At 36.5% G+C, this 27,915-nt stretch overlaps 1 protein-coding gene and 1 pseudogene across 3 annotated transcripts; one reads left to right on the top strand and one right to left on the bottom strand.

Annotated features, from left to right (window-relative positions):
- Positions 1 to 1,570: 1,570 nt before the first annotated feature.
- Positions 1,571 to 27,376, bottom strand: MED30 (mediator complex subunit 30). Of its 3 annotated transcripts, none has more exons than XM_055287104.2 (4): positions 26,995 to 27,376; positions 13,132 to 13,290; positions 11,108 to 11,212; positions 1,571 to 1,956 (listed from the first exon to the last, which is right to left on the bottom strand). In XM_055287104.2, exons 1-4 carry the CDS (start codon positions 27,169 to 27,171, stop codon positions 1,861 to 1,863), a joined length of 537 nt encoding a protein of 178 aa, XP_055143079.1. In that variant the 5' UTR covers positions 27,172 to 27,376; the 3' UTR covers positions 1,571 to 1,860. The 3 variants fall into 3 exon arrangements, with proteins under 3 accessions (XP_055143079.1, XP_055143081.1, XP_055143080.1); XM_055287105.2 differs by lacking the exon at positions 1,571 to 1,956 and adding an exon at positions 3,435 to 5,823 and having other exon boundaries at positions 26,995 to 27,343; XM_055287106.2 differs by lacking the exon at positions 11,108 to 11,212 and having other exon boundaries at positions 26,995 to 27,335.
- LOC129486741 (small ribosomal subunit protein eS10-like) lies at positions 24,018 to 24,836 on the top strand (annotated as a pseudogene).
- Positions 27,377 to 27,915: the final 539 nt, after the last annotated feature.

Raw genomic sequence — 27,915 nt, 5'->3', positions numbered from 1 at the left:
TTAGTATGCTCTCCTTCAAGAAAAAGTTGAAACTTGAGAATTTGTGAGGTTCATGTATTTAATAACCCCTGCCACGTTCATAATTGGTCCCAAGTAGACTTGTAAATAACTGGGTAAACCCATGTCAGTTCTGAGTTGCGAATATAACCTTTCAGAACTTGCTACAGCTCCGTAGCAGAGTGTAGCTGCATTGATTATTGTTCTACAGTAGAAATTTTATAGAACTAAGGCCAAAACAATACAATTTCCACATTCCCTCCAAGAGTTGAGTTTATGGCACCTTGAATAATCGAAGTAGTTGAATGTGATAATTAAAACAAAAACATTAGGTTAGAACATTTTAGAACTGTCTTAGAAGGCATCAATACAAACATAAATTGACAAGAGTACCCAACAATAGTGCACTAAATTCATAATAGTGCAAAGAATATACAGTGAAAACCTATAAAAACCCTGCATGTCCAAATAAACTATAATACACTTAGATACCAAGAAGTACCACAGTAGGTTAGACTATTAGTCCTATTTCTTCTCCTTGTCACAGCTTCATACACCTTTTCCTTCTGCCCTTTAACTCTGAAGAGCTTCCCACTGTAGGCAGAGTCAGCACCCCACCTAACACTGGGCTTGCTCAGAACTGCCTTGACAAATGTCAAGTTGGAGGGTCTAAAGATGCTTGCATGGTTTGTCTTGTCTTCTTGTACTCTGTCTAGGTGGGAATCTGCATAACTTAAAATGAAAAGTATTTTCCTATTTTCTGAATAGCCAGTATTTGCACATGCTGTAAAATTCAAAAGGTACAAAATGATATACAATGAAGAGTCAGCACCTTCTTAATTCTGATCCTCAACTACCCACTTCCCCTCCCCAGAAGATGCCTATTACAGTTTCTTGTGTTACCTTCCAGAGAAACATTTACAAGAAAAGCCCAAACAATATTTTTCATAGAGTCAGAACTGAGGCCAGATAGGAAGAGCCTTCTGAATCAAGCTGGAAAAGTCCTTTCTGAGAAGACTCCAACTCTTATTTGAGAATATATTATTTGTAAGTTGAGAGATCAACTCCCACAGGCAGACCTAAATGGGATTGACTATAGGCAAAAAAAAAAAAAAAAAAAAAAAAAAAAAAAAATCACCTGTCATATAGAACTATCTCATTTAAAATCCCTGCAAATGTACTGTTTCCAAAACACACTTATGATTACTTTAGGGTATACCTAAAAAATTAGGTAAGTGATTGCTTCTTAGCTTAAAGCACATAGCAGATAAGCACGCAGTTGTGATTTCGATTTGTGCTCTCCTTAGATCATTAGTTTCTCTCCTTTTAGAGACAGATCATTTGAGACCAAACACTTGAAGAATATGTTAAAATAATTTTCATCTATTCATAGAAATATACATTTTAATTGGCTTGGCAATAACACTGAATTTAAAAACTTGAGCTGATATGGTAATATATCTTTAATTTTGATTTGTATACAGATTGACTGTATTTGATACTTTTATCTGCAGAAATATTTAAAAATTTTCTTCTAAAAGGGTAATTGGAATGAGTAAATCCATTAATCAAATTTTAAAATTTATTTAAAAAACTTTATTTTGCTTTAAAAAAACAATTATTCAATTCATGAAGATTAACCAAAATACAAACCCCATCAAAGTTTATTACAATAATCTTTCATAAAATTAATAGCATTAAAAAAAGTTAATATTTTAATGTAAAAATCACAATGTAAAAATACAAACTTCAGTTTTAGTGACTAAAATAAAAGCAGATAAATAATCTTCTTCACAGGGAAAAAATACTTGAGGGAAAAAACAACGGTATAACATGTGTAAAGCAGGAAATTTAAATATCAGCTTAGTTCCTCATTGCCAACATGGCATTTATATCCCAGATGAGATTTCGTAATTGATCCATAATTTGCTTCAGCTGTTGATTCTTCTGTTTGAGTTTCTGTAGAAACAAAAGAATTTATCAAAAATGTTTCAGGAAATATAGACCATGAAGTTAGAAGATTAAAATGTCATAAGTTAGGACTGTAATGATCCAGACAGAAATTAAGCTAAATAACCCTATAAGGCAGATGGCCTCAACCCTCTTCTGGCCTTAAATATTCGCTGACAGGGATCCTGAATTCTAAAAATCCAGCCTGCAGAGGTCTATAGCTCCAGTCCCGCCCCAGGCCCTGCTTACTCTTCCACTTCCACCATAAATAAATAAATAAATCAGCTAAACATTTATTTGTTATAAAATATAAGCATATAGATTTTCTAAGGGGAAGCATAACCCAATGGTCAAGAGCCCATACTCTAGAGCCAGATCTCTGGACGTCATTCAGATCCTTCACTATGAATTTTTTTTTTTTTCCCAGGCTGCAGTGCAGTGGCGTAATCTTGGCTCACTGCAACCTCAGCCTCCTGGGTTTCAGCGATTCTCCTGCTTCAGCCTCCTGAGTAGCTGGAATTACAGGCTCCCGCCACCATGCCCATCTAGTTTTTTTGTATTTTTAGTAGAGAGGAGGTTTTGGCATGTTGGCCAGGCTGGTCTCCTGACTTCAAGTGATCTGCCCATCTTGGCCTCCCAAAGTGCTGGGATTACAGGCATGAGCCATCACACCTGGCCAGATCCTTCACTGTGAAACTTACAACACTGACCTAATTATTTAACCTCCCTGTACTTTAGTTTCCATATCAGAAAAATGGAAATAATTGAAACTACTCATAAGAGTTGTTATGAAGATTAAATGGTCTGATTCATGTTAAGTATTAGAATTGTGCCTGACACATAAGTAAACATTCAATAAATGTTACTATTAGGCACAAAATGTAAACTGTCGATATAGAAAATAAAATATAATAAAAGTACAATGCCTCATGCAATCGGTCTTTCAAAAGTGCGGCAGAAATCACTGCCTATAGCATGAATTGCAATCTCCTTCTAATTCTAAAAACTGAAGACAAATGGCAGAGTACCCAATGCAATCTTCTCTACTAAGATTTGCTGAATGCCTGAAATGTGCACAGCATGTGTCTCTGTATCTCTATACTTGGATTCTACTTGACTAAGATTTGTAGACTTCTTTTTAACCATTCTTTCTTCAAATCCTATGTGGTAAATGTCTGCTTAGATAAAACAAGATAGAAATAGAGAACTTCTGGTCGGAGTGTTTACTAGTTATAATAACAATTATTATTATTCAATAACCCCTTGGAAACATTACATTTGGAGATAATATATTTAATTAATTTTAAGACACTATATTAAACTACCTCCAGATAAATTAGTGTATGCTTATTAAAAAGAGGCCTAACAATCTTACTTTTGATTTCATTAAAAAGCAAACTAAAATGAAGTTGCTTGTATTGCTTCTATTCAGTGTTAGAGAAGTAACAAGAAATGGGTGGCTAAAAGGAAAGACCAAGAAACTCTTATTAGAAAATAGAAAATCAACTTACAGAGACTTTAATAATCTTTCATAACTAACTAAATTTAATTCACATTTGAAAAGAGAACTAGCACAATGCGGTCAGAGAAAAACATGACTATACAGTACACAGGGCTTGACTATACAGTACACAGGGCTTGACTATACAGTACACAGGGCTTGACTATACAGTACACAGGGCTTGACTATACAGTACACAGGGCTTGACTCTAAAGCTCACTTTAACACAGTCTTTGGGAAACAGAAACTGCTGGTATTTTTAGTTAGTCTCCCTTGCACAAGTTTTCAGATGACCCATCTTCTATATTCTGTTATCATAAGTAAGTGATAGTCTGTTATTTAAGTGGTTGTATAGATCTAACAAAATTGATTCAAATTGCTGGGAAAGATGAAGAATAACCAAGCCTATAAAGTCTTTTTCATCACAGAGACCAAGAAACCAACACTTCTGCCAGCAATCGAGTAGCAGCAAAACAGAGGAATATAAAAGTGTTATATTGGGAGGCTGGCAATCTCAGTCCCAGTTCCAACTTTGCCTCTAACTTGGTATTTGATCTTAAACAAATTCCTTCTCCTTGGTTTTCTCATTTATGTAATTGGATTATAAAATCTAAGGTCTCTGCCAGTTGTACTTTCTGCATACCCATATATAAGATGACAATTGGTCATCTGGGTGGTTAAAAACAGACTTTATAATCAGTATCAACTCAGGGCTTGCAGCTGGCTATCACAATGGTCTCACCATTGAAATAAATGCATAAACTACCAATAAGACCACTTTCAAGAATCCTCATTTGGAAATATACATTCTGGTACTCTTTTTTATTTAAGCCTCATAATTTTTTTTAAAAAAGTAAGAACTAAAATGTGTAGGGTATTTTCAAGATAATATTCAACACTAGGGAATAGAAAATTTTTAAATAATTAATATATTATAAGGCTCTTGGGAGAGCGTTTCTCAAAGACGCCGCAAAGTTTTAAATTAAAAAAATTAGCATACAAATAAAATATCCAGAGTCAAAACATGTCATGAAAATGATCAACAGCAAAGCTGACACTTACGCTTATTAGAGGCTAAACTGTAAATAAATTTTCATGACACGATATACGATTTAATATATACAGTCTTGCCACTGATTGATTTTAACAGAGGTTGACAGCTGCTATTTTCAAAATCCATCAGCTGTGCCCAATTTTGTACATTAACAGGTGAATGTGTAAGTAGACTAAATACTTAAAAAATGTTTATGCTAACTGATACCATGTAATTTAATATTCACACAAAAGCTGTGACACTTGACAAAAAATGCTTTACTTTCTAAATGCATGGACTCAATTATGTCAGCTTTGTAAATACTACCTACTATCTTTTTCAATTTCATTTTACCATCAAGAAAACAGCCTTAAGCAAAATAAAACTCATTCTGATGTCCCCAAAGCAAGCTTGTCCAACTGTGGCCCACAGGCCGCATGTGGCCCCAGTCGGCTGTTGAGTGCAGCCCAATACAAATTTGTAAGCTTTCTTAAAACATTATGAGATTTTTTTTGCGATTTTTAATTTTTTGGCCTATCAGCTATCATTAATGTTAGTATAATTTATATGTGGCCCAAAACAATTCTTCTTCTTACAGTGTGGCCCAGGGAAGCCAAAAGATTGGACACCCCTGCACCTAAAGCATATGGTCTCAAACAAGTATCCATCCTTTAATTGGGTATTTGGCTTAAGGATTCCAGGATATATTAAGAGAAAATGAAAAGTATTTAAATAAACCACGAATTTGACTATTAAAACCAGCCATATTGTCTTATGATGATCTACATCAAATACTGACTACAAATCATGTGCTTCAAAGTTTCATAGTACCAGGATAGTTATTGGTGGTTTTTGTATTGTTAGAAACCAGACAGACCATAAGGACTAAATAGTAAACACACCATCAATATGTTCTTCTGCACAATTTCAAGTACACAGTGATATGATAATATCTTGAAAATGACTGAGGGTCAACTGAGGGGTATATAAATCTACTTATTTTAGGTAGCTTATTTAGAAAGAAAGAAAATATTCATTGTAATAAAATTTTGACTATTTTTAATTGAATGCAAAAATATAATTTTATTATAAATTACACAGATCTATAAAGCAATTTATTTAATACAACCAAATGCCAATGTATTAAAAATATGGCACAATACTTTTGTTTCTGTGAATATTCATCAAAACATGAAATGGGTGCATGAAACAGGTGCTGCTTTGTTTCCACTGGAGTCTTATGTTCTCCAAGAAGAAACTTGTCCACTCACATGAAATAAGTATATAGCCGACAACACATCCAGCTGCTTCATGGAAGAAATTCTGGTACTGAGGACAACGCCTGGCAGAGAGCAGGCACACAAATATTTAAATATTTTCATGTTTGAAGAAAAAATAACAAAAGCCAAATCAAAAAGCTTCTCCCAAAATCTACAAGAATGGAAAAAAAATAAGCACACAAACAAAAATTATTGCCAATCATCATTTCAAAACTTCTTTTTGTTTAAATAACTCCTCAGTATAAAAAAAAGACATTTAATAATGGCCATTATTAAAAACTATGCATTTTTATACTCCATACCATAATAGGTAAGAAGTATTTTCAATGTTTTAGTGTTACCAGCTAAGATTCTGTGAACTTTAAAACTCTATCACCTACTAACTGCATGAACTAAAAAAAAAGCAAACCTATATTTACATAAGAATGTGGATTAACATAATTGACAGAGACAAAAACTTAAGTTTATGAATGTAGCTATTTATAAATAGTGGTCAAATCAATGAACTGTTTATTTTTAATAGCATCTATGTGATTAAATAATCAGATCAGGACATTATCATCTATAGCCAGTTTTCACTATGAGAAACACCCTCAGGTGTGTGTGCCATTACGTGGCGGGGCTGGGGGGAAGATGTATCGGCTGGGTGCAGTAGCTCACGCCTGTAATCCCAGCACTTTGGGAGGCCGAGGCAGGTGATCACGACGTCAGGAGTTTGAGACCAGCCTGACCAACATGGTGAAACCCCATCTCTACTAAAAACACAAAAAAATTAGCCAGGCATGCTGGTGCACGCCTGTAACCCCAGCTACTCAGGAGACTGAGGCAGGAGAATCACTTGAACCCAGGAGGCAGAGGTTGCAGTGAGCCAAGATCGTGCCACTGCACTCCAGCCTGGGTGACAGAGAGAGATTTTGTCTCAAAAAAAAAAAAAAAAGTATCAATGGATCATGAGCTCAGTATTTTAAAAATTAAAACTTTTAATCATATATTTTAATCTTATATTCTAGAATGGAGACACAGAGCTTAAAGAAGTTGAGGAAAAGAATAAAATTGTTTGAGGGAAACAATTATGTAGGTGGGTCCAGGAGAGAGAGGCCGTAGAGAGCTAAATCCTCATGTGGAGAAAGTCCTTTTATACATCATATCCTTGTATCAATTATATCCTTAAAATCCACAAAACTCTATGTCAGTAGCTAGGGTTAACTGTACATAAGATTATTCTAGTAACAGAATATGCTATATTTAATTCACATTTATAATTTTCTTAAGGAATGAATTAAAAAGCCCTTTTGGTAAAAAAAAAAAAACCAACAAAAAACCAAACAATTTGCCTTTTAGCAGTTAATTTTATTCTCTTCTTCCTTCTTTATTTGGGATTTAAATTTACGTTAACCAAATGTTAGCCCTCTCCCATCTTTTCCTTGTGCCCACCACCTAATCTTTCAGTGCTTTCTCAAAATATAGGTAGAAGAATTCATACAAAGAGAGTTATGAGGTCATCAAATGAGTTCTTCCCCATGATACTCAAGAAGGTACTTTACCTCTAAATTGTCTCTTAAAAAGCAATTCCCACAGAAATAGAGTTTAGCTTTAAACCTGGTTTATTTAAAACACCTAAACTGATTATTTTCCCTTTGTAATAACCCATCAGTTTGATATCACATTAACTAAAACATGTTTTATCCTGAAGTTAAAAGCACTTAGAACAGATCCAAGTCATTTAATCAAAGGAAGAGATCTCAATGTCAGAAGTAAAAATGGGGAAAAAAATTTAAAATACTTTCATTCCATAAACATACACAAACTTTCAGAAACACTGTGTATCTATTGAGTGTGTGGCAGAAAAGGAATAAAAAAAGCTATAAAGTGATGCAGAGAAAAGTGATCAGAAAGGACACAACAGCAGATGCAAGGTAAATTTTCAGATGAAAAGTAAAGAGGGAGTGGTCAGTGACTCAGAGAAGGCCTGGGCATGCAAGAGGGATGCCACTGGGAATAGGGCGGATCCACCATGGAGAACCACAGACAGAGACCATCTCAGAGGCACCAGGTGAGCCCTGGGGATGAAAACTGGAGGAATGGTTAAAAGATTGACTACCTAGTCGTTTAAAGAAAAAGTCTGCCAAACCCTATACTAGATTATGAAATGCCTTCAAATTTCTGAGGAAACATAACTTACAACATAGAATTTTATAGCCAGCCAAACTATCAACTGGACAAATATGTAAGGACTCAAAATTTAAGTGTCTGCATTCCTTCTAAAGAAGTCACTGATGTATGCACATTACCAACAAGGAAGAAAACCAAGAAAGGGGAAGACATGAGCTGAAGAAATAGTGAAACCAACAGAAGAGGTGAAGGAAAGCCCCAGAGCTAAAAAGCAGGCCTAGCCAGCATTCCATCCAGACCTTAAGACCATAGAAAACTTAGGAGGGTGGGATGAGAACCATGAAACTGTCTGATGATTCTGACTCTGTGGAAAATTGGAAAATAGTACTGAGATGTTGTCATAGATGCATAAAAAACTGACTAAAATTTTAGAAAATTAAAGAGGTAATAATTAACTCCAGAAAAACAAAAAATTATTCAATCAAGGAAATATGACCCTAGTATACTATGCGGCTTAGCAATAAACAGTACTTATGAAGCCATAATTATATGATTGATACAGATTATTTACTGAACCCCAAATATGATATAAGTGCACTGAAAGGTTTGAGGGAAACAATTATGTAGGTGGGTCCAGGAGAGAGAGGCTGTAGGGAGCTAAATCCTCATGGGGAGAAAGAAGTCCTTTTATACATCATATCCTTGTTTCAATTATATCCTTTACTTAAAATCCACAAAACTCTGTGTCAGTAGCTAGTAAGATTTTTTTTTTTTTTTGGTTACATGCTGTCAAAGAATTGCCATATTTTGATTATAAAAGAGAACTTTTAAGAGTCAAAGACACGTTATTTCTAAGTTATCAAATTGGGAAAAAAGAGAAACTTAATGAAAATTGAAGAGAAATGTAAATATAGAAAAAGTATCTTTCTGAATTTATACAGCTTTATTTTTTACAAAATATTATAAAATCCTCTATGGTACGGAACAAACTATATTTACATTAGTTACACATGTGGTACTCTGAAACCAAAGTTATTATTATAATGGTGTTTTATTTATATACATATTTCATTATATTTTATAAAAAATTCCTTATTAGAGAAACATAAGCAGAACACATTTATTGAGGTAATACATATTTTATCAACAGAAACACATAACACGTCTTAATAAGTGAATGTCTCATATATCTAGACTACCAAACACCAGTTATTTTTCAAGATCTAAACTAAAAGTTCCCAATCTCCTCTTCACCCTCTACCAATTTTTTACTGTGAGTTTTTTATTATGATTGTCATGTATTACAATCAGATTTTTTGGAAATAGTTTTCTAAATGTGTATTTCACCTCTTAAAAAAGTTACAAAATTTTATTTTATAAAATCTATCCATCTTTTTCCTTTCTTCCGAGTTTTAAAATACTTAAAAAATTATCCAATATTTTGTTTTGCAGGTCTTATTTTCAACTCTGAAATTCATTTTGATATATGGTGTAAGTAAAAGCTAGCTTAATTTCGCCCCCAAAGTTTCTATTTCTAAAGACTAATTTTCCACACAAGCCCTCTTCTGTCATATTAAATTCTCACGTACAATAAGGCGGCTGTTTTTCTGGCTAGATTATTTTACTAATCTGCCTATTCTTGTGCCAGTATTATACACCTAATTACCATTTTTATAATATGCTTCATATTACAATTTTTGAAGCTAAGAATTCTGCTTTATTAGTCATATTTATCAACATTTTCTTTGATATTTTTGTATACTTTCAAGAAAAAAATTCCATTTGGGTTTTATTTGGATTTGTTTATTGATTGGCATTGCACTAAAATCCTATTATTTTTGCATGCTTTCTTATTAGGATTTGGATTGTTACTGTATTAAAACTGTGAGGTAATCAAGACTGGTATTTTTATAATATGTATTGCTCATCCAAGAACTTTATGTTCTTTTAATCATTCAAAGCTTCCTTTATGTATCTTAATAAGTTTATTCACACACATTATTGACATAATTCCTATCTACTTAATATTAATTGTTACAAGAGTCAATAGAATCTTATAATCTAATAGGTTTACAACATTGTAAGAGCATGGTATCAGTCTTGTCTTAGACCCTTTTACGGAACTCTTATAGACTAGTTGTTCATCAGTTGAGTTTCTTTGATCATTCTAACAAGCTTATACATAATAACTCCTGTTTCCCAACTGTCATTTGTCCACTGTCTTTTTGTACTGGCTATAACTTCTAAAATAATATTAAACACAGTGGTATAAAGCATCTTATTTCATGCTTGTTTTTAATAAGGATACTTCTATATTTCGCCTTATGAAAAATGTTGGGTATTTATCTAAAAGAAAAAGATTAAAAAAAAAAACACTGTCTTGCTAATAGTTTTAAGTGTCCTTTGAATCAGCAACAGTATTGAATTTTATCAGATGTCTTTTAGACATGTGAGAAAATGTTTTTTCAAGAGAGTTTACTTACATCATGTATTATACATACACACTGAACCATAAAATCTTCATATAACTCAGAAGACTCTCTTTGGCTGTGGTGGATTATTAATACACTTATGAGTTCTATTAATTAGAATTAAGAATTTCAGGAAGGGGCAATCTATATTTGTCAGTGAAAAAGTGAAGCTGATAGTTTTATTCACTATGCTTTCTCTGGTAGGTTTTGCTAAGCTGGGGCCACATTTCCACCACAGAATGAACTGACACCTTTCCCTATTTCTCTCTGTTTCACGAGAACCATTTGAACATTATCTTCCGAACTTTTCAAAGTATTCAGCGATAAATACATTCCAGTTACAAGCTTTTTGTGGGGTTGGAGTAGAATAACGCTGGGATAATTCTCTAAATTTTTTATTCAGGTGTTGAGACATTCACATTTCATATTTGTAAATTTTTATCATTTGCTGCTCCAAATATGCTATAAGCTAGAAAGGTAGAATTCTGCCCAGAAAAGAAAAAAGTAAATGGATTGTGACTAAGTGAATAAGGAGCTCTTCTAAGAGCTTTACTGAATGAATTTTGCAATTTCTCTTCTGACTATTCAGACAGCATTTCTGCTTACCTTTCAGTTCTTGGCTGTATTCTAAATAGGTGAAGTTTGCCGCAGAAAGGACTTCATGTAATTTGATAATTCAAATTATGTTTTGGAGTTACATCAGACTACCTAGTAATTTTTATTATAACTAAAACATAAAATGTAAAAACTAACAACAACTCACTTTATTTACTTCAGCAATTTCTCGCCTCTCTTCACTAGCAAAACGAGGTGGGCCAGCCCGATCATCATTCTTTGAGCCATCTTCTTCCACATATGGAATAAGTTGCTGGGAATGATTAACAAAAATTAAAAGTCAAAAATATAATTCAAGTTTTCTAATCACTGGTATAGAGAATATATCAGATTAAGGTCAATTTTTATACTTTTATTTGTATAAAAATAAATTTCAATTCAAGTGATGGCCTGAAATAAGAGCTTTAATAGTTGACCATTTCAATGCATTCTATGCATTACCCTTTCAGGTTTCTTTCACAAAACAGCCTTTGTAACATTGGTTGTCATGTACAACTAAACAATACTTCCAGCAGGAAGATGGGAGAAGTAACAAAAAATAAAATAAAATAAAATGAAAATGTAAAAAAACCCTACTCATTCAATCGGCAAATATTTAATTATGAAACACATAAAAGTAATGCCAAACAAGACGTGATTCCTGCCCCTAAGAGATTTGTAGCCTATTGAGATAGATAAAACAGGCTTTCCTTCATCTGTAATAAAAAGAAAGGAACTTCACAGATCTGTATTATATAATTGTCATTAACTTGCAATCTAAAACTTCAGAGTCTATGCAAACTTCTAGATGTCTTAAGTTTTTTCAGTTGTGAGAACTTTTTCTTGGTAGGAGAAACAAATTTATACAGCAATGAAACTTCTAGCAAAATCATAATTAAGTATGCATGGTTAGTGATGGAATTTACCTCATAAGTGTGACAGACTTCGGGAATCACCTAGCCTCTACCATCGTGTATTACCAATGCAAGAACAGGCCAAAGGTAAATGACTGGTAAAACTAGGATTCACCTGATAATACTTCTTCAAATTCTTGGGATATATATAAACTCACCCATGTCTACATTCTCCTTTTCTTTCTTTCCTGTCTCTCAATGCAGAGCTGTCCTTCCTCCTGAAGACGATTAGTCTCTATCCCTGTGCCCTGATTACTCTGCCCTCCTGTCTTCATTATTTATACACCTTTCTCTCAACCTCTCCCTGCAGCTTTCTTCCTTTATTATTCAAACATGTTCATGTCTCTTCTATTTGGGGGGAAGCTCCTCTTCCCCCTGCAAACCTTCAATTCCATCTCTCCTTCCATCTACTGCTTTCCTCTCTTATTTTTTTCAAAGCTTCTTGAAAGACGATATCCACTTGCCAGCTCCAGCTTCTTATTTCCTGTGTAATCTTCACCCGACTGCAATCGGACTTTGCGCTGCTACCATTTGACTGAAGCTCTACTCAAATATACCAACAATTTTCATCTAGCAAAATCTACTGGACAGTTTTCATTTCTTATTTTCCCTGACTTCTCTGCAGCATCTGACAATGTAGGCCACATTTCTGATCTTTCTCCCACATCTCTGACCCCTTCTTTTTAGGTATTTTTGCAGTTTAATTTTTCTCTGGTCATCTCTTACTAGCTTCCTTTGGTGGCAGAGATATAATTTGTCAACAGGAAAGGGTCACTTATAGAAATATATGCCTAAATAACTAAATAGGTATGACCAAGATTAAATTTAGAGAATATATTTTTAAAATATAGTGATTCCACTGGGCTAAATATAAAATCTAAATTAACAATAATAAAAATAATATTTTATCTGTAAAGTACTTCATGAAAACCACCTTAACAGTATATGATACTATTAAAATTCCTACTAAAAATATCCCTGACTTAATTAAAAAGAGATACTGACAGCAATAAAAATTGCCACAGAAAACCATTTCTTCCTAACAACAACAAAAATTACTATAAGCCTGTCAAAGTCTATAAGAAATTGTTAATGTAAAAATATAGTAGTATTTTATGCATATATATCACATTTTCATCTTCTCTGGTCAAAAGTAAAACCAATAAAATTCAAAACCTGGAAATATTGCTAAAACAGGGGAGAGAGGAAAAAGAGTAACAACTGTCTTGACACTAGTTCACACCTTATATTCATCCTCCCTCTATCACAAAAAAATTACCTCGACTGGAATGGGATCCATCCCGCCACAGTTTTCATTGCATTTGTCATATACCAATCTCAGCTTCCTGAAGAGAACTGAAAGTTGGCGAAGATTATCCTGTAGCTTTGTTAACCGGTCTTGATATGTTCCAGTGTGGTAAGTGACACCATTTGGCAGCTTATCAGGAAAAACAAAGAATAAAAATATAAAGTAATGAAAAAAAATCAAGATTTTCTATAAGTAAAGCCAACGAACAGAAACAATTTTTAGGCAATGCATAGATGTAAGCTGTCTCTCACAACTGATCAAGTTCAATTTTAAGAATTTAAGAGTAATGCATGCCCATTTATTAATAACTTGGCATACCGTTTCACTACTATAAAACAGACCTAGAAAAACTTTGTGATAAACCCTCTGACTTGAAATACTTTTTCCTCTTTAATTTTTGAAGTGTAACTTTAAAAAAAAATGTACAATTTTAATATTACTATTATATAAATGCAGCATGCTGCTGACCTCAACCAAGAAGTTAAAAACAAAGTACACTTAAAAAAGGAAGTGAATCTTATGATATTTTAGTGGAAGAAAATGAAGAATATATGGCTGGTATTGCAAAAATATTCCCAAAACACCTTAACTCTGATAAGATAATTAAGATGCTTAAGGCACACATTAAAATATAAACCTGTCATTTAAAGTTTTACTTAGAAAATAAATAGGAGATATGGGTGCCATCTATACTTGAACACCATTAATAAATTATTACAAGTAACCGTTATGATCATAACTCTGCCTTAGATATTGATATATTTTTAATTCAGGAATTTTATCAAAAGAAGAAAAGTATACATTGAAATAATAAAATGACAGGTAAACAAAAATCGACTATTTATTTAGAATTTATAACTAAATATGTACTTGTGCATTGCTGAAACTCATGAACAAAATCTTTCTCTGTACAGCTGTACAATATTTTATTCCCACAATTTGATCTGTGTCATCACTCTAATACTTGAATCAATACTATTTATACAGTACCACGTTTTCTAGTATTCAGGCATTTTTATTTGTAGGAATTCACATATATATCTATTTGGGGATTTGAATCAGGTGATTTAAAAACAAAGGGACTATCTACTATCTAATGGCTAGGCGATCAGTCCAGTCTTTCTAAGCCTCAGTTTACATTTTTTTTTTTAAACAAATGAGGTAGGAATGCCAAAAAAAAAAAAAAAGAAAGAAAAAAGAAAAGCATGATACGATGTTTGGAGTGAAAAGAAAACAGGACATATAATGATTAAAACCATAAACATGAAAAAAGACTGGAAAGCCCTATACATAGTTGATAAAATACGTGTAAGATAAATAGGCTTGAATAATTTATTTTCTTCTTTTCTCATACTTCTAAATTTCCTGTAATGTTATGGTTTATGAGTTAAGGAGATGGATCTCCTGAAATTATTTGAAGTGCGATATTATTAGGATTTTCAGAAATTCTCAAGCATTAAAACACTCTACAATGCCTCAAAGCAATGTGATAAAATATCAAAGGCTGAACTAGTCAAAACATTTTAAAGGAGAAAGGCATTAAGGGTTCATTTCTCAGTACAGTGTAAGATTTCTCCTCATGAACTCTGAGTTTATGAAATTCCACAGACACTAACTAGAAATTCAGACAAAAGTTTAAGTGGATCCTTGCTTTCTTGTTTAGGTGACAAAAAGGAGCATGATGATTATGTCTTGCCTAGAACAGCACTCTGTACCTTTATTATGGCATTATGAGGTTTAATATTTTGCCTATATTTTCTACTTAGTAAAGACTGGAACTTAGGTTTATATCACCATATTTAGCATAGTGCACACACACAGAAGGCTTTAAAGTACAGTGTGAATTATTTTACTTTAGTGAGTTATTTTACCCATAAATCTATACTTAAAAATTTATTAAGATGTATTATGTAAAAGAACTCTTGATAAATACTGTCATAAAGAAAACATGAAACTTTGGGAGCCAAGATGGCCAAATAGGAAGAGCTCCAGTCTACAGCTCCCAGCATGAGCGACACAGAAGACAAATGATTTCTGCATTTCCAGCTGAGGTACCGGGTGCATCTCAATGGGGATTGTCGGAGAGTGGGTGCAGGACAGTGGGTGCAGTGCACCGAGCCTGAGCCAAAGCAGGGCGAGGCATCACCTCACCCGGGAAGCGCAAGGGGTCAGGGAATTCCCTTTCCTAGTCAAGGAAAGGAGTGACAGATGGCACCTGGAAAATCGGGTCACTCCCACTCTAATACTGCGCTTTTCCGACAGTCTTAGCAAACAGCACACCAGGAGATTATATCCCGTGCCTGGCTCAAAGGGTCCTATGCCCACGAAGTCTCGCTCATTGCTAGCACAGCAGTCTGAGATCAAACTGCAAGGCGGCAGTGAGGGTGGGGAAGGGGCGCCTGCCATTGCCCAGGCTTGAGTAGATAAACAAAGCAATCGGGAAGCTCGAACAGGGTGGAGCCCATTGCAGCTCAAGGAGGCCTGCCTGCCTCTGTAGACTCCACCTCTGGGGGCAAGGCGTAGCCAAACAAAAGGTAGCAGAAACCTCTGCAGACTTAAATGTCCCTGTCTGACAGCTTTGAAGACAGTCGTGGTTCTCCCAGCACGCAGCTTGAGATTGGAGAACAGACAGACTGCCTCCTCAAGTGGGTCCCTGACCCCCGAGTAGCCTAACAGGAGGCACCCCCCAGTAGGGGCAGACTGACACCTCACACAGCCGGGTACTCCTCTGAGACAGAACTTCCATAGGAATGATCAGGCAGCAACATTTGCTGTTCACCAATATCCGCTGTTCTGCAGCCTCCGCTGCTGATATCTAGGTAAACAGGGTCTGGAGTGGACCTCCGGCAAACTTCAACAGACCTGCAGCTGAGGGTCCTGACTGTTAGAAAGAAAACTAACAAACAGAAAGGACATCCACACCAAAACCCCATCTGTACGTCACCATCATCAAAGACCAAAGGTAGATAAAACCACAAAGGTGGGGAAAAAACAAGCAGAAAAACTGAAAATTCTAAAAATCAGAGCGCCTCTCCTCCTCCAAAGGAACGCAGCTCCTAACCAGCAACGGAACAAAGCTGGACGGAGAATGACTTTGATGAGTTGAGAGAATAAGGCTTCAGACGATCAAACTACTCCGAGCTAAAGGAGGAAGTTCGAACCCATGGCAAAGAAGTTAAAACCTTGAAAAAAAGATTAGACGAATGACTAACTAGCATAACCAATGCAGAGAAGTCCTTAAAGGACCTGACGGAGCTGAAAACCACGGCACGAGAACTACGTGACGAATGCACAAGCCTCAGTAGCTGATTTAATCAACTGGAAGAAAAAGTATCAGTAATGGAAGATCAACTGAATGAAATGAAGTGAGAAGAGAAGTTTAGAGAAAAAAGAATAAAAAGAAACGAACAAAGCCTCCAAGAAATATGGGACTATGTGAAAAGACCAAATCTACATCTCACTGGTGTACCTGAAAGTGATGGGGAGAATGGAACCAAGTTGCAAAACACTCTGCAGGATACTATCCAGGAGAACTTCCCCAATCTAGCAAGGTAGGCCAACATTCAAATTCAGGAAACACAGAGAACACCACAAAGATACTCCTCGAGCAGAGCAACTCTAAGACACATAATTGTCAGATTCACCAAAGCTGAAATGAAGGGAAAAATGTCAAGGGCAGCCAGAGAGAAAGGTCGGGTTACCCACAAAGGGAAGCCCATCAGACTAACAGCTGATCTCTCAGCAGAAATTCTACAAGCCAGAAGAGAGTTGGGGCCAATATTCAACATTCTTAAAGAAAAGAATTTTCGACACACAATTTCATATCCAGCTAAACTAAGCTTCATAAGTGAAGGAGAATAAAATCCTTTACAGACAAGCAAATGCTAAGAGATTTTATCACCACCAGGCCTGTCCTGAAAGAGCTCCTGAAGGAAGCACTAAACATGGAAAGGAACAACTGGTACCAGCCCCTGCAAAAACATGCCAAATTGTAAAGACCATCGAGGCTAGGAAGAAACTGCATCAACTAACGAGCAAAATAACCAGCTAACATCATAATGACAGGATCAAATTCACACATAACACCATTAACTTTAAACGTAAATGGGCTAAATGCTCCAATTAAAAGACACAGACTGGCAAATTGGATAGAGTCAAGACCCATCAGTGTGCTGTATTCAGGAAACCCATCTCACGTGCAGAAACACACATAGGCTCAAAATAAAGGGATGGAGGAAGATCTACCAAGCAAATGGAAAATAAAAAAAGGCAGGGGTTGCAATCCTAGTCTCTGATAAAACAGACTTTAAGCCAACAAAGATCAAAAGAGACAAAGAAGGCCACTACATAATGGTAAAGGGATCAATTCAACAAGAAGAGCTAACTATCCTAAATATATATGCACCCAATACAGGAGCACCCAGATTCATAAAGCAAGTCCTTAGAGACCTACAAAGAGACTTAGACTCCCACACAATAATAATGGGAGACTTAACACCCCACTGTCAACATGACACAGAAAGTTAACAAGCACATCCAGGAATTGAATTCAGCTCTGCACCAAGTGGACCTAATAGACATCTACAGAACACTCCACCCCAAATCAACAGAATGTACATTCTTTTCAGCACCACACCACACCTATTCCAAAGCTGACCACATAGTTGGAAGTAAAGCACTCCTCAGCAAATGTAAAAGAAAAGAAATTATAACAAACTGTCTCCCAGACCACAGTGCAATCAAACTAGAACTCAGAATTAAGAAATTCACTCCAAACCACTCAACTACATGGAAACTGAACAACCTGCTCCTGAATGACTACTGGGTACATAACGAAATGAAGGCAGAAATAAAGATGTTCTTTGAAACCAACGAGAACAAAGACACAACATACCAGAATCTCTGGGACACATTCAAAGCAGTGTGTAGAGGGAAATTTATAGCACTAAATGCCCACAAGAGAAAGCAGGAAAGATCCAAAATTGACACCCTAACATCACAATTAAAAAAACTAGAGAAGCAAGAGCAAACACATTCAAAAGTTAGCATAAGGCAAGAAATAACTAAGATCAGAGCAGAACTGAAGGAAATAGAGACACAAAAACTCTTCAAAAAAATCAATGAATCAAGGAGCTGGTTTTTTGAAAAGATCAACAAAATTGATAGACGGCTAGCAAGACTAATAAAGAAGAAAAGAGAGAAGAATCAAATAGATGCAATAAAAAATGATAGAGGAGATATCACCACCGATCCCACAGAAATACAAACTACCATCAGAGAATACTACAAACACCTCTATGCAAATAAACTAGAAAATCTGGAAGAAATGGATAAATTCCTCGACACATACACTCTCCCAAGACTAAACTAGGAAGAAGTTGTATCTCTGAATAGACCAGTAACAGGCTCTGAAATTGAGGGAATAATTAATAGCTTACCAACCAAGAAAAGTCCAGGACCAGATGGATTCACAGCTGAATTCTACGAGAGGTACAAGGAGGAGCTGGTACTGTTCCTTCTGAAACTATTCCAATCAATAGAAAAAGAGGGAATCCTCCCTAACTCATTTTATGAGCTCAGCATCATCCTGATACCAAAGCCTGGCAGAGACATAACGAAAAAAGAGAATTTTAGACCAATATCCCTGATGAACATTGACGTAAAAATCCTCAATAAAATACTGGCAAACCAAATCCAGCAGCACATCAAAAAGCTTATCCACCATGATCAAGTGGGCTTCATCCCTGGGATGTAAGGCTGGTTCAACATATGCAAATCAATAAATGTAATTCAGCATATAAACAGAACCAATGACAAAAACCACATGATTATCTCAATAGATGCAGAAAAGGCCTTTGACAAAATTCAACAGCCCTTCATGCAAAAAACTCTCAATAGATTAGGTATTGATGGGATGTATCTCAAAATAATAAGAGCTATTTATGACAAACCCACAGCCAATATCATACTGAATGGGCAAAAACTGGAAGCAATCCCTTTGAAAACTGGCACAAGACAGGGATGCCCTCTCTCACCACTCCTGTTCAACATAGTGTTGGAAGTTCTGGCCAGGGCAATCAGGCAGGAGAAAGAAGTAAAGGGTATTCAATTAGGAAAAGAAGAAGTCAAATTGTCCATGTGCAGAGGACATGATTGTATATCTAGAAAACCCCATTGTCTCAGCCCAAAATCTCCTTAAGCTGATAAGCAACTTCAGCAAAGTCTCAGGATACAAAATCAATGTACAAAAATCACAAGCATTCTTATACACCAATAACAGACAGCCAAATCATGAGTGAACTCCCATTCACTATTGCTTCAAAGAGAATAAAATACCTAGGAATCCAACTTACAAGGGATGTGAAGGACCTCTTCAAGGAGAACTAGAAACCACTGCTCAATGAAATAAAAGAGGATACAAACAAATGCAAGGACATTCCATGCTCATGGATAGGAAGAATCAATATCGTGAAAATGGCCATACTGCACAAGGTAATTTATAGATTCAATGCCATCCCCATCAAGCTACCAATGACTTTCTTCACAGAATTGGAAAAACCTAGTTTAAAGTTCATATGGAACCAAAAAAGAGCCCGCATCGCCAAGTCAATCCTAAGCCAAAAGAACAAAGCTGGAGGCATCATGCTACCTGACTTCAAAGTATACTACAAGGCTACAGTAACTAAAACAGCATGGTACTGGTGCCAAAACACAGATATAGACCAATGGAACAGAACAGAGCCCTCAGAAATAATGCCGCATATCTACAACCATCTGATCTTTAACAAATTTGACAAAAACAAGCAATGGGAAAAGGATTCCCTATTTAATAAACAGTGCTGGGAAAACTGGCTAGCCATATGTAGAAAGCTGAAACTGGATCCCTTCCTTACATTTTATACAAAAATTAATTCAACATGGATTAAAGACTTCAATCTTAGACCTAAAACCATAAAAACCCTAGAAGAAAACCTAGGCAATACCATTCAGGACATAGGCATGGGCAAGGACTTCATGTCTAAAACACCAAAAGCAATAGCAACAAAAGCCAAAATTGACAAAAGGGATCTAATTAAACTAAAGAGCTTCTGCACAGCAAAAGAAACTACCATCAGAGTGAACAGGCAACCTACAGAATAGGAGAAAATTTTTGCATAATCTACTCATCTGACAAAGGGCTAATATCCAGAATCTACAATGAACTCAAACAAATTTACGAGAAAAAGACAACCCCATCAACAAGTAGACGAAGCATATGAACAGACACTTCTCAAAAGAAGACATTTATGCAGCCAAAAGACACATGAAAAGATGCTCATCATCACTGGCCATCAGAGAAATGCAAATCAAAACCACAATGAGATACCATCTCACACCAGTTAGAATGGCCATCATTAAAAAGTCAGGAAACAACAGGTGCTGGAGAGGATGTGGAGAAATAGGAACACTTTTACACTGTTGGTGGGACTGTAAACTAGTTCAACCATTGTGAAAGTCAGTGTGGCGATTCCTCAGGGATCTAGAACTAGAAATACCATTTGACCCAGCCATCCCATTACTGGGTATATACCCAAAGGATTATAAATCATGCTGCTATAAAGACATGTGCACACATATGTTTATTGCAGCACTATTCACAATAGCAAAGACTTGGAACCAAGCCAAATGTCCAACAATGATAGACTGGATTAAGAAAATGTGGTACATATACACCATGGAATACTATGCAGCCATAAAAAATGATGAGTTCATGTCCTTTGTAGGGACATGGATGAAGCTGGAAACCATCATTCTCAGCAAACTATCGCAAGGACAAAAAACCAAACACTGCATGTTCTCACTCATAGGTGGGAACTGAACAATGAGAACACGTGGACACAGGAAAGGGAACATCACACACCAGGGCCTGTTGTGGGGTGGGGGGAGAGGGGAGGGATAGCATTAGGAGATATACCTAATGTTAAATGACAAGTTAATGGGTGCAGCACACCAACATGTCACATGTATACATATGTAACAAACCTGCACGTTGTGCACATGTACCCTAAAACTTAAAGTATAATAAAAAGAAAAAAAATCCTTTTGAAATGCAAAGAATCATGCTTCCCAAATTTGCTGACTTAGAAAGATACTAGATGTTAATCTAATATCCAAACTTACAAACTTAACTTACTAAATCATTAAAAAAGAAATACCACACAACTTTCATGTGTCAGTGCTTTTCTAGAATCTGGGATAGAGCAGTAAACATGAGAGAGACAAGGTTTCCATAGTAAAGAGTATACACAGTAAAAATGCCTAAGATCCCTTGGTATATATCATGGTGTAACTGTTCAGCTGAAAAGCTCATCAGTAACCATCTCACTCATGAGTATGGATGAAAACCCATAAATACATGATCATATCCATAGACACCAAGAAGGCATTCAACGAAATTCAACACCCATTTAAAAAATCAAAATAAAACTCAATAAAAAATCCTCAATATGTGATAAAATACATTTATTTCAGTTAAAAAGTCAGCACCATGATTAATGTGGAATCATTAGAAGCATTCCAACTAAGGTCAGAAACAGAAAAGGATGTCTACTGAGACCCTAATTCTGTAAGTGAACACTGTTCTGGAAGCACTAGCCAATGCAATTAGAGAAGAAAGAGAAAAAAACATGTTGAAACATTAAAAAGAAAGCATCATAATCTATTTACAAATAATATGATAATGTGCTACTAAAAATAAAAGAATTCAATAAGGAAGTAGGTCCAAAGAAAAAGCAATAGCTCTGCTTTCATCTATAACACAAACAAAAACGTGGGAAAAGAAGACCCCATTTACAATGGCAACAGAAAAGATAAAATATCTAGAAAAAAACTTCTAAAATCTCAAGATAAAAATGAAAATTTAAGATACGTTATAGGAAAACAGAAAAAGAATACTCCATGTTCTTGGTTAGTAAGAGTCAACATCATAACGATGTCAAGTCTTTCTAGGCTGAATGAACCTAGTAAAAATGCTAACAGGCTTTTTCTTAGAATAAGCTAATTCTAAATACATGTGGAAAAATAAGCAAGAATAGCCAGGGAAATTCTGAAAAATAAGTGTAACACATTATAGATCCTGACAAATTATAAGAATGTTTTGCATTAATACACAAAAGATAGGCAGCTACGTGGAATAGAATAGAACATCCAGAAACAAATTCACTTATATAAAAGCTACCTGAAATCACTGGAAGAAGCAAGTGAATTATTCAGTGAACCTTTTGAAAAAGTTAAGGCTAGGCCCAGACCTCACATTTTATAGGATAAATTCCATAAGGATCATAGTTTTAAATGTAAAGACTGAAATTTTAAAAATTATAGAATTCTTCCTAATTTGAGTGGGGAAGACCTTTCTAACTAGGCATAAGGCCTATAAGTCCTAAAAGACTAATACATTCAACTACTTAAAAAAAAAATGCATGGCAAAACTACCATTAGCAGAGCCAAAAGGTAAAAGACTGGGAAAAAAAATAACTGCAAGTTGTAGCTAAATCCTACAATTAAGGTAGGTAAAAAAAGACGAAAAAAAAAAAGACAGAGAAATGGGTAAATAATAAGTGAACAACCATTTAGCAGGAAAAAAATATAAATGATTAGAATATTTTAAGGGATGTTCAAACTCAGTCAAACTAGGAGAAATGTAAAGTAGAATTTTCACCTATCAAGTGATCAAAGATCCAAAAAAGATATAACTCACTCTGCTGGTCTTAGGCCGTAGCATAAATTAGTACAATCTCTGCGGAGAACAGTTCATCAAAATGTATCTAATTACAAAAGCACATAGCTATTTCTAAAAACGTATCCTACAGGTATACGTGCAAATCTGTGTAGGAGGGTATTTGCTGCAGCCTAACAGGGAAAGATGAAAAACAGCCAAATGCCCTCACTAGAGAACTGGTTTAATAAATTACAGTATTTCCATGCAGTGTAAACTATATACTATAAAAAGAAAAAGGGAGTATTTTCTGTATGGGCATGGACAAATTCCAAAATATATCAGCTGAAAAAAGCAAGGTACAAAATGGTAATGTATAATATACTATTATCTGTGCAAAAAGGGGGAAAACGAAACAATATACATAAACATTTGCTTAATATGCAGAGAATATCTGGAAAGATACACAAAAATAGTAAGAATCACTCACAATCACTGCCTGTGGAGAGGAGCTAGGTACATAGTATAAGAGATAGGAATGGGAGGGAAAATGTTCACTGCACTGTCCTTTTTTATTCCTAAATTCTGAATGTACTATGTATTTAAAAAATTAAAGATTCAAAGAATAATAAACAGAACAAAAGCAATGGTATCTTCCACAAGGACTCTTAATCTGAGATTTAAGGATACTTGGGGAGTATCCCTAAATCTTCCTTTAACCCCTGAAATTTTCAAAATGCATGTGTATGTATATTTTTCTCAGAAGAGAGTTCACAGTTTTCATCAGACTCTCAAGTGGCTAACGGACATCTAGTGTATACCAGGAACCACTTCTTTAAATGCTTAGAAAAATTCTTAGCAGTTTGTATTCACAGCACTTTACTCTCATAGATCAATAATACACAGGATTATTTTAAAATGTTAATACTAAAAATGTATTAACAAATCACTAGGTTATATGTAGTTAAGAATATCCTATTTCTATCACCTCTTCTAGTTTTTTGGAAATGAAGGAGCCCGTTGTTATCTTTTCAGCCAATTATGATAGGCCCCAAAGGGTCTTAGATGAGTGATCACAGATTTCACCAAAAGGAAAGCACACATATAATTATCACAGTCCCTCAAAAGCTGGCTTTGGGTCCCAGACCTTACAGAGGCCAAAATGTTGAAGCTTAAGAAGAAACGTATTGCCATTTATGAACTCCTTTTTTTTGAGACAGAGTCTCGCTCTGTCCCCAGCCTGGAGTGCAGTGGCGCGATCTCTGCTCACTGCAACCTCCGCCTCCTGGGTTCAAGCGATTCTCCTGCCCCAGCCTCCCCAGTAGCTGGGATAACAGGCGCCCGCCACCATGCCCGGCTAATTTTTGTATTTTTAGTAGAGATGTGGTTTCACCATGTTGGCTAGGCTGGTCTCGAATTCCTGACCTCGTGATCCGCCCACCTCGGCCTCTCAAAGTGCTGGGTTTACAGGTGTGAGCCACCGCGCCCAGCCTATGAACTCCTTTTTAAGGAGGGAATCATGGTGGCCAAGAAGGATTCCACATGCCTAAGCACCCGGAGCTGGCAGACAAGAATGTGTCCAACCTTCATGTCATGAAGGCCATGGAGTCTCTCAAGTCCTGAGGCTAAGTGAAGGAACAGTTTGCCTGGAGACATTTCTACTGGTACCTTACCAATGAGGGTATCCAGTATCTCCGTGATTACCTTCATCTGTCCCCGGAGATTGTTCCTGCCACCCTACACCGCAGCCGTCCAGAGACTGGCAGGCCTCGGCCTAAAGGTCTGGAGGGTGAGCAACCTGCAAGACTCACAAGAGGGGAAGCCGGCAGAGATACCTACAGAGGGAGTGCTGTGCCCACTAGTGTAGACAAGAAAGCAGAGGCTGGGGCTGGGTCAACAACCGAATTCCAGTTTAGAGGCGGATTTGGTCGTGGACGTGGTCAGCCACCTCAGTAAAATTGGAGAGGATTATTTTGCATTGAACAAACTGAGACAAAAAAACTTTAAAAACAAGTTGGCTTTGAATGCAGGTCCACGTGTAATCTAGTTATTGATAAAATACTTTTCTTGAAGAAGTTTAGTTCTTTCTGCGTAGATCATGAACCTGTATTATATCTTTTAATAATGCACATTGACAGCAAGTTAGTATTAAAAAGAGGTTAGTAGGAAGAGCTATTAGTCGTGTGTGATGTTGGGTAATTTATTTTTTCTCTCGTTAAGCCTCAGTTTCCTTCACTGTAAAATAGGGATAAAAATACTCCTTAAAACTGCTCCTCTAACGTGTACCTGACCAAGGAAAGTACTTTGTAAGTGTTAGGTATTATTCGGTGCTTTGCATATAACAGGACAAAAATTTTTTTAAAGTATGCTAAATTCTGAGACATTATTTAATCCGCACCTTATTGATTCTAGTTATGAATCTATTCATTTTTTAAAATTATTGCCAAGGAATGTCATAATTTCTCCTGGATCTCCTTTGTACTATATTTCACATGGTCTTAAAAATTTCCACAAAACTGAATTACTCTTATAATCAAGAGGAAAAAAAAAAATCTTGACCAGTTTAAAAAAAAAAAAAAGCAATAAAACACTTTTTTGGACACCCACAGAAATATGAGCTGTAAGATTTTGAAAACTTGGTTTCAAATTTACCCTACCACTGACTAGGTTTGGGCAAGTCACTTTACGTCTCTGAAGTACAGAATCTTCATCTGTAAAACAAGAATAATATCTACCACATGTAGTGGGTAGCATAAGCAAGCATTAAAAATGGGTCAGCAAAATGGTGCTGGAACAATTGGATATCCAAATGCAAAACAATGAACTTGGATCTGTATCTGCCACTATGTATATGTATTTAAAAACTCACAAAACTAAATATAAGTTGTAGACCTAAATATAAAACTTGAAACTACAAAACTTCTAGAAGAAAACAGAAACCCTTTGTCACCTTGGGTCAGGCAAAGATTTCTTAGGTATGACACCAAAAGCAGAATCTATAAAAGAACAAATCGGTAAGCTGGATTCCATCAAAATTAAAAATGTCTGTTCTTCAAAAGACAATATTAAAAGAATAAAAAGGCAGGATAGACTGGGAGAAGTGTTTGGAAAGCATCAAGACATAACAGGTGTTGATGAGGATGAAGAGAAACTAGAACCCTCAAACAGCAATGTTTACATTCCCACTAGCAATAATCGAGAGGTAAAATGGCTCATGCCACTTTGGAAAAGTTTCTTAAGTATTAAACAGACATGTACTGCATGATCCAGCAACTCCATTCCTGAATCTGTCCAAGAGAAATGACACATATGTTCACACAAAAATTTGTCAGCAAAAGTTCATAGCAGCATTATTTATAACAGCCAAAAAGTGGAAACAACCCAAATGTCCATCAACAGAAGAAAAGGTACTCAAATGGTGATATATTGATACAATGGAACATTACTCAGCAATAAAAAGGAAATTATTGATGCATGCTTAGTGAAGGATCTCAGACAAAAAAAAAAAGCCCACACACTGTAGACTCCATTTATATAAAACTCTAGCAAATGCAAATTAATTTATGATTACAGAAAGATCAATGGTTGCTTAGCGATGGAAGGTGGGAAGCAAAGATGTCAGAGGGGTATGAAGAAACTTTCTGGGATAATGTGTACACTATTTTGATTGTGGTGATAATTTCACAAGTATACAGAGTACAGTACACATATATGTCAAAACTTTAGGTGAGGGTCGTTTACTGTATATTAACTATGCCAAAAAAGGGGGGACTTTTTTTTTTTTAAATGTAAATTCTTCAACTCCTTGGACCTCCCCAGAAGAAAAGCTGGAAAAAACATTTAAAGCAACCTAAAGAGGGAAGTGGAGTGCGACCCATCTCTGCCTCGAAAGGTGCGAGAGTTTACAGGGTAACTAAAGAGCCCGATTGAATCTAAAAAAAATTGGCTTCAATTCTGCAGAAATCTGGTCTGGAAAACATCACCTCTACAGCTCCGACTTTTGGGGACACTCTTGAGTGTGAATGGGGGTGACCCTACACCTAAGGTTTGCCCAGGGCAGCCCCGTTGACATCCACGGACCCCACCGCCCCTTTCCCTCCCAGCTGCATCCCCCTGGCCTCGCGCGCCCGCCTTCCTACCTGCATGTTCCTCAGGAGCTGGAAGATCTCCATGGTGCGGTACACGATGTCCTGCACTGTCTCCTGCCCGATGCGGCACAGCGACGCCGTGTTGACCTCCCGGGCGGCCTGCTGAGCCTGGGGCCCGGCGAAGGGCCCAGGCGCCATCCCTGACGCGGCCAACGGAGGGGTGGACATGGCGCGGCTGCAGCTTCAGGCCGGAAGGCGCCAGAGAGCAGGTGTCAGGGGTCTGCCGGGAACTGGGAGGCTGTGGGGCCTCAGCGTGGGAACCAGCTTGAGAGACCCCCCGCGGCCCGATTTCAAAACAGCGGCCGCGACTTCCGCCCACCGTGACGTAACACGTCAGAAAACGTCATGGACACCGCCCACTCGGCGAACTGTCTCCGAGCGGAGCCGGGCGGGATTGGATTGGACCCCTGGGCAGGAAAGGACGGACGGGTTAAGTAGCCAATCATCAACTGCGCTCCAGCCAGAGGAGAGATGCTCTTGGGGAGCCGGGGGTGAGTTTCCAGAGTTCATTTCCCAGTCTTGGCCCAGCGTTAGAACCTTCTGTGTTTAGTTCCTTGCGGAGCATTTTCTCTTAACAAGCCTGAGGTTTGTAGTATTACAGCTAAGAGACAGGTTAAATTACTTGTTGAGTCGCATACAGGTGTAACTGGCAACCTGCGATTCGAATTTAGAAAACAAGATTCCTAAGCTTGTACGCTTCTCCGTGACATGATACGGACTCCCTGATTGCTCTTGGTCCCTGCTCAGATGTTTTATTCTTTGAGTTTTCCCAATCTCTGTAAGCAAAAAAAAAAAAAAAAAAAAATGATCAACACACACACTTCTTTCTGACTCTGGCTCTTATTACTGTCTGATTTTTTTTAAATTTTTTTTTGAGACGGAGTCTCGCTCTGTCACCCAGGCTGGAGTGCA

Source organism: Symphalangus syndactylus, chromosome 7 (genome assembly GCF_028878055.3).
Source record: "Symphalangus syndactylus isolate Jambi chromosome 7, NHGRI_mSymSyn1-v2.1_pri, whole genome shotgun sequence".
Classification (NCBI taxonomy): Eukaryota; Metazoa; Chordata; class Mammalia; order Primates; family Hylobatidae; genus Symphalangus; species Symphalangus syndactylus.
This window is presented reverse-complemented; position numbering and strand designations above follow the sequence as displayed.

Coding starts and splice junctions, on each gene's coding strand:
- MED30 (XM_055287104.2), bottom strand. CDS start 27,171: ATGTCCACCCCTCCGTTGGCCGCGTCAGGGATGGCGCCTGGGCCCTTC. Junction 11,213..13,131: donor TGGATCCCATTCCAGTCGAG/GTAATTTTTTTG, acceptor AATCATTCCCAG/CAACTTATTCCATATGTGGA. Junction 1,957..11,107: donor AAATTGCTGAAGTAAATAAA/GTGAGTTGTTGT, acceptor TTGTTTCTACAG/AAACTCAAACAGAAGAATCA.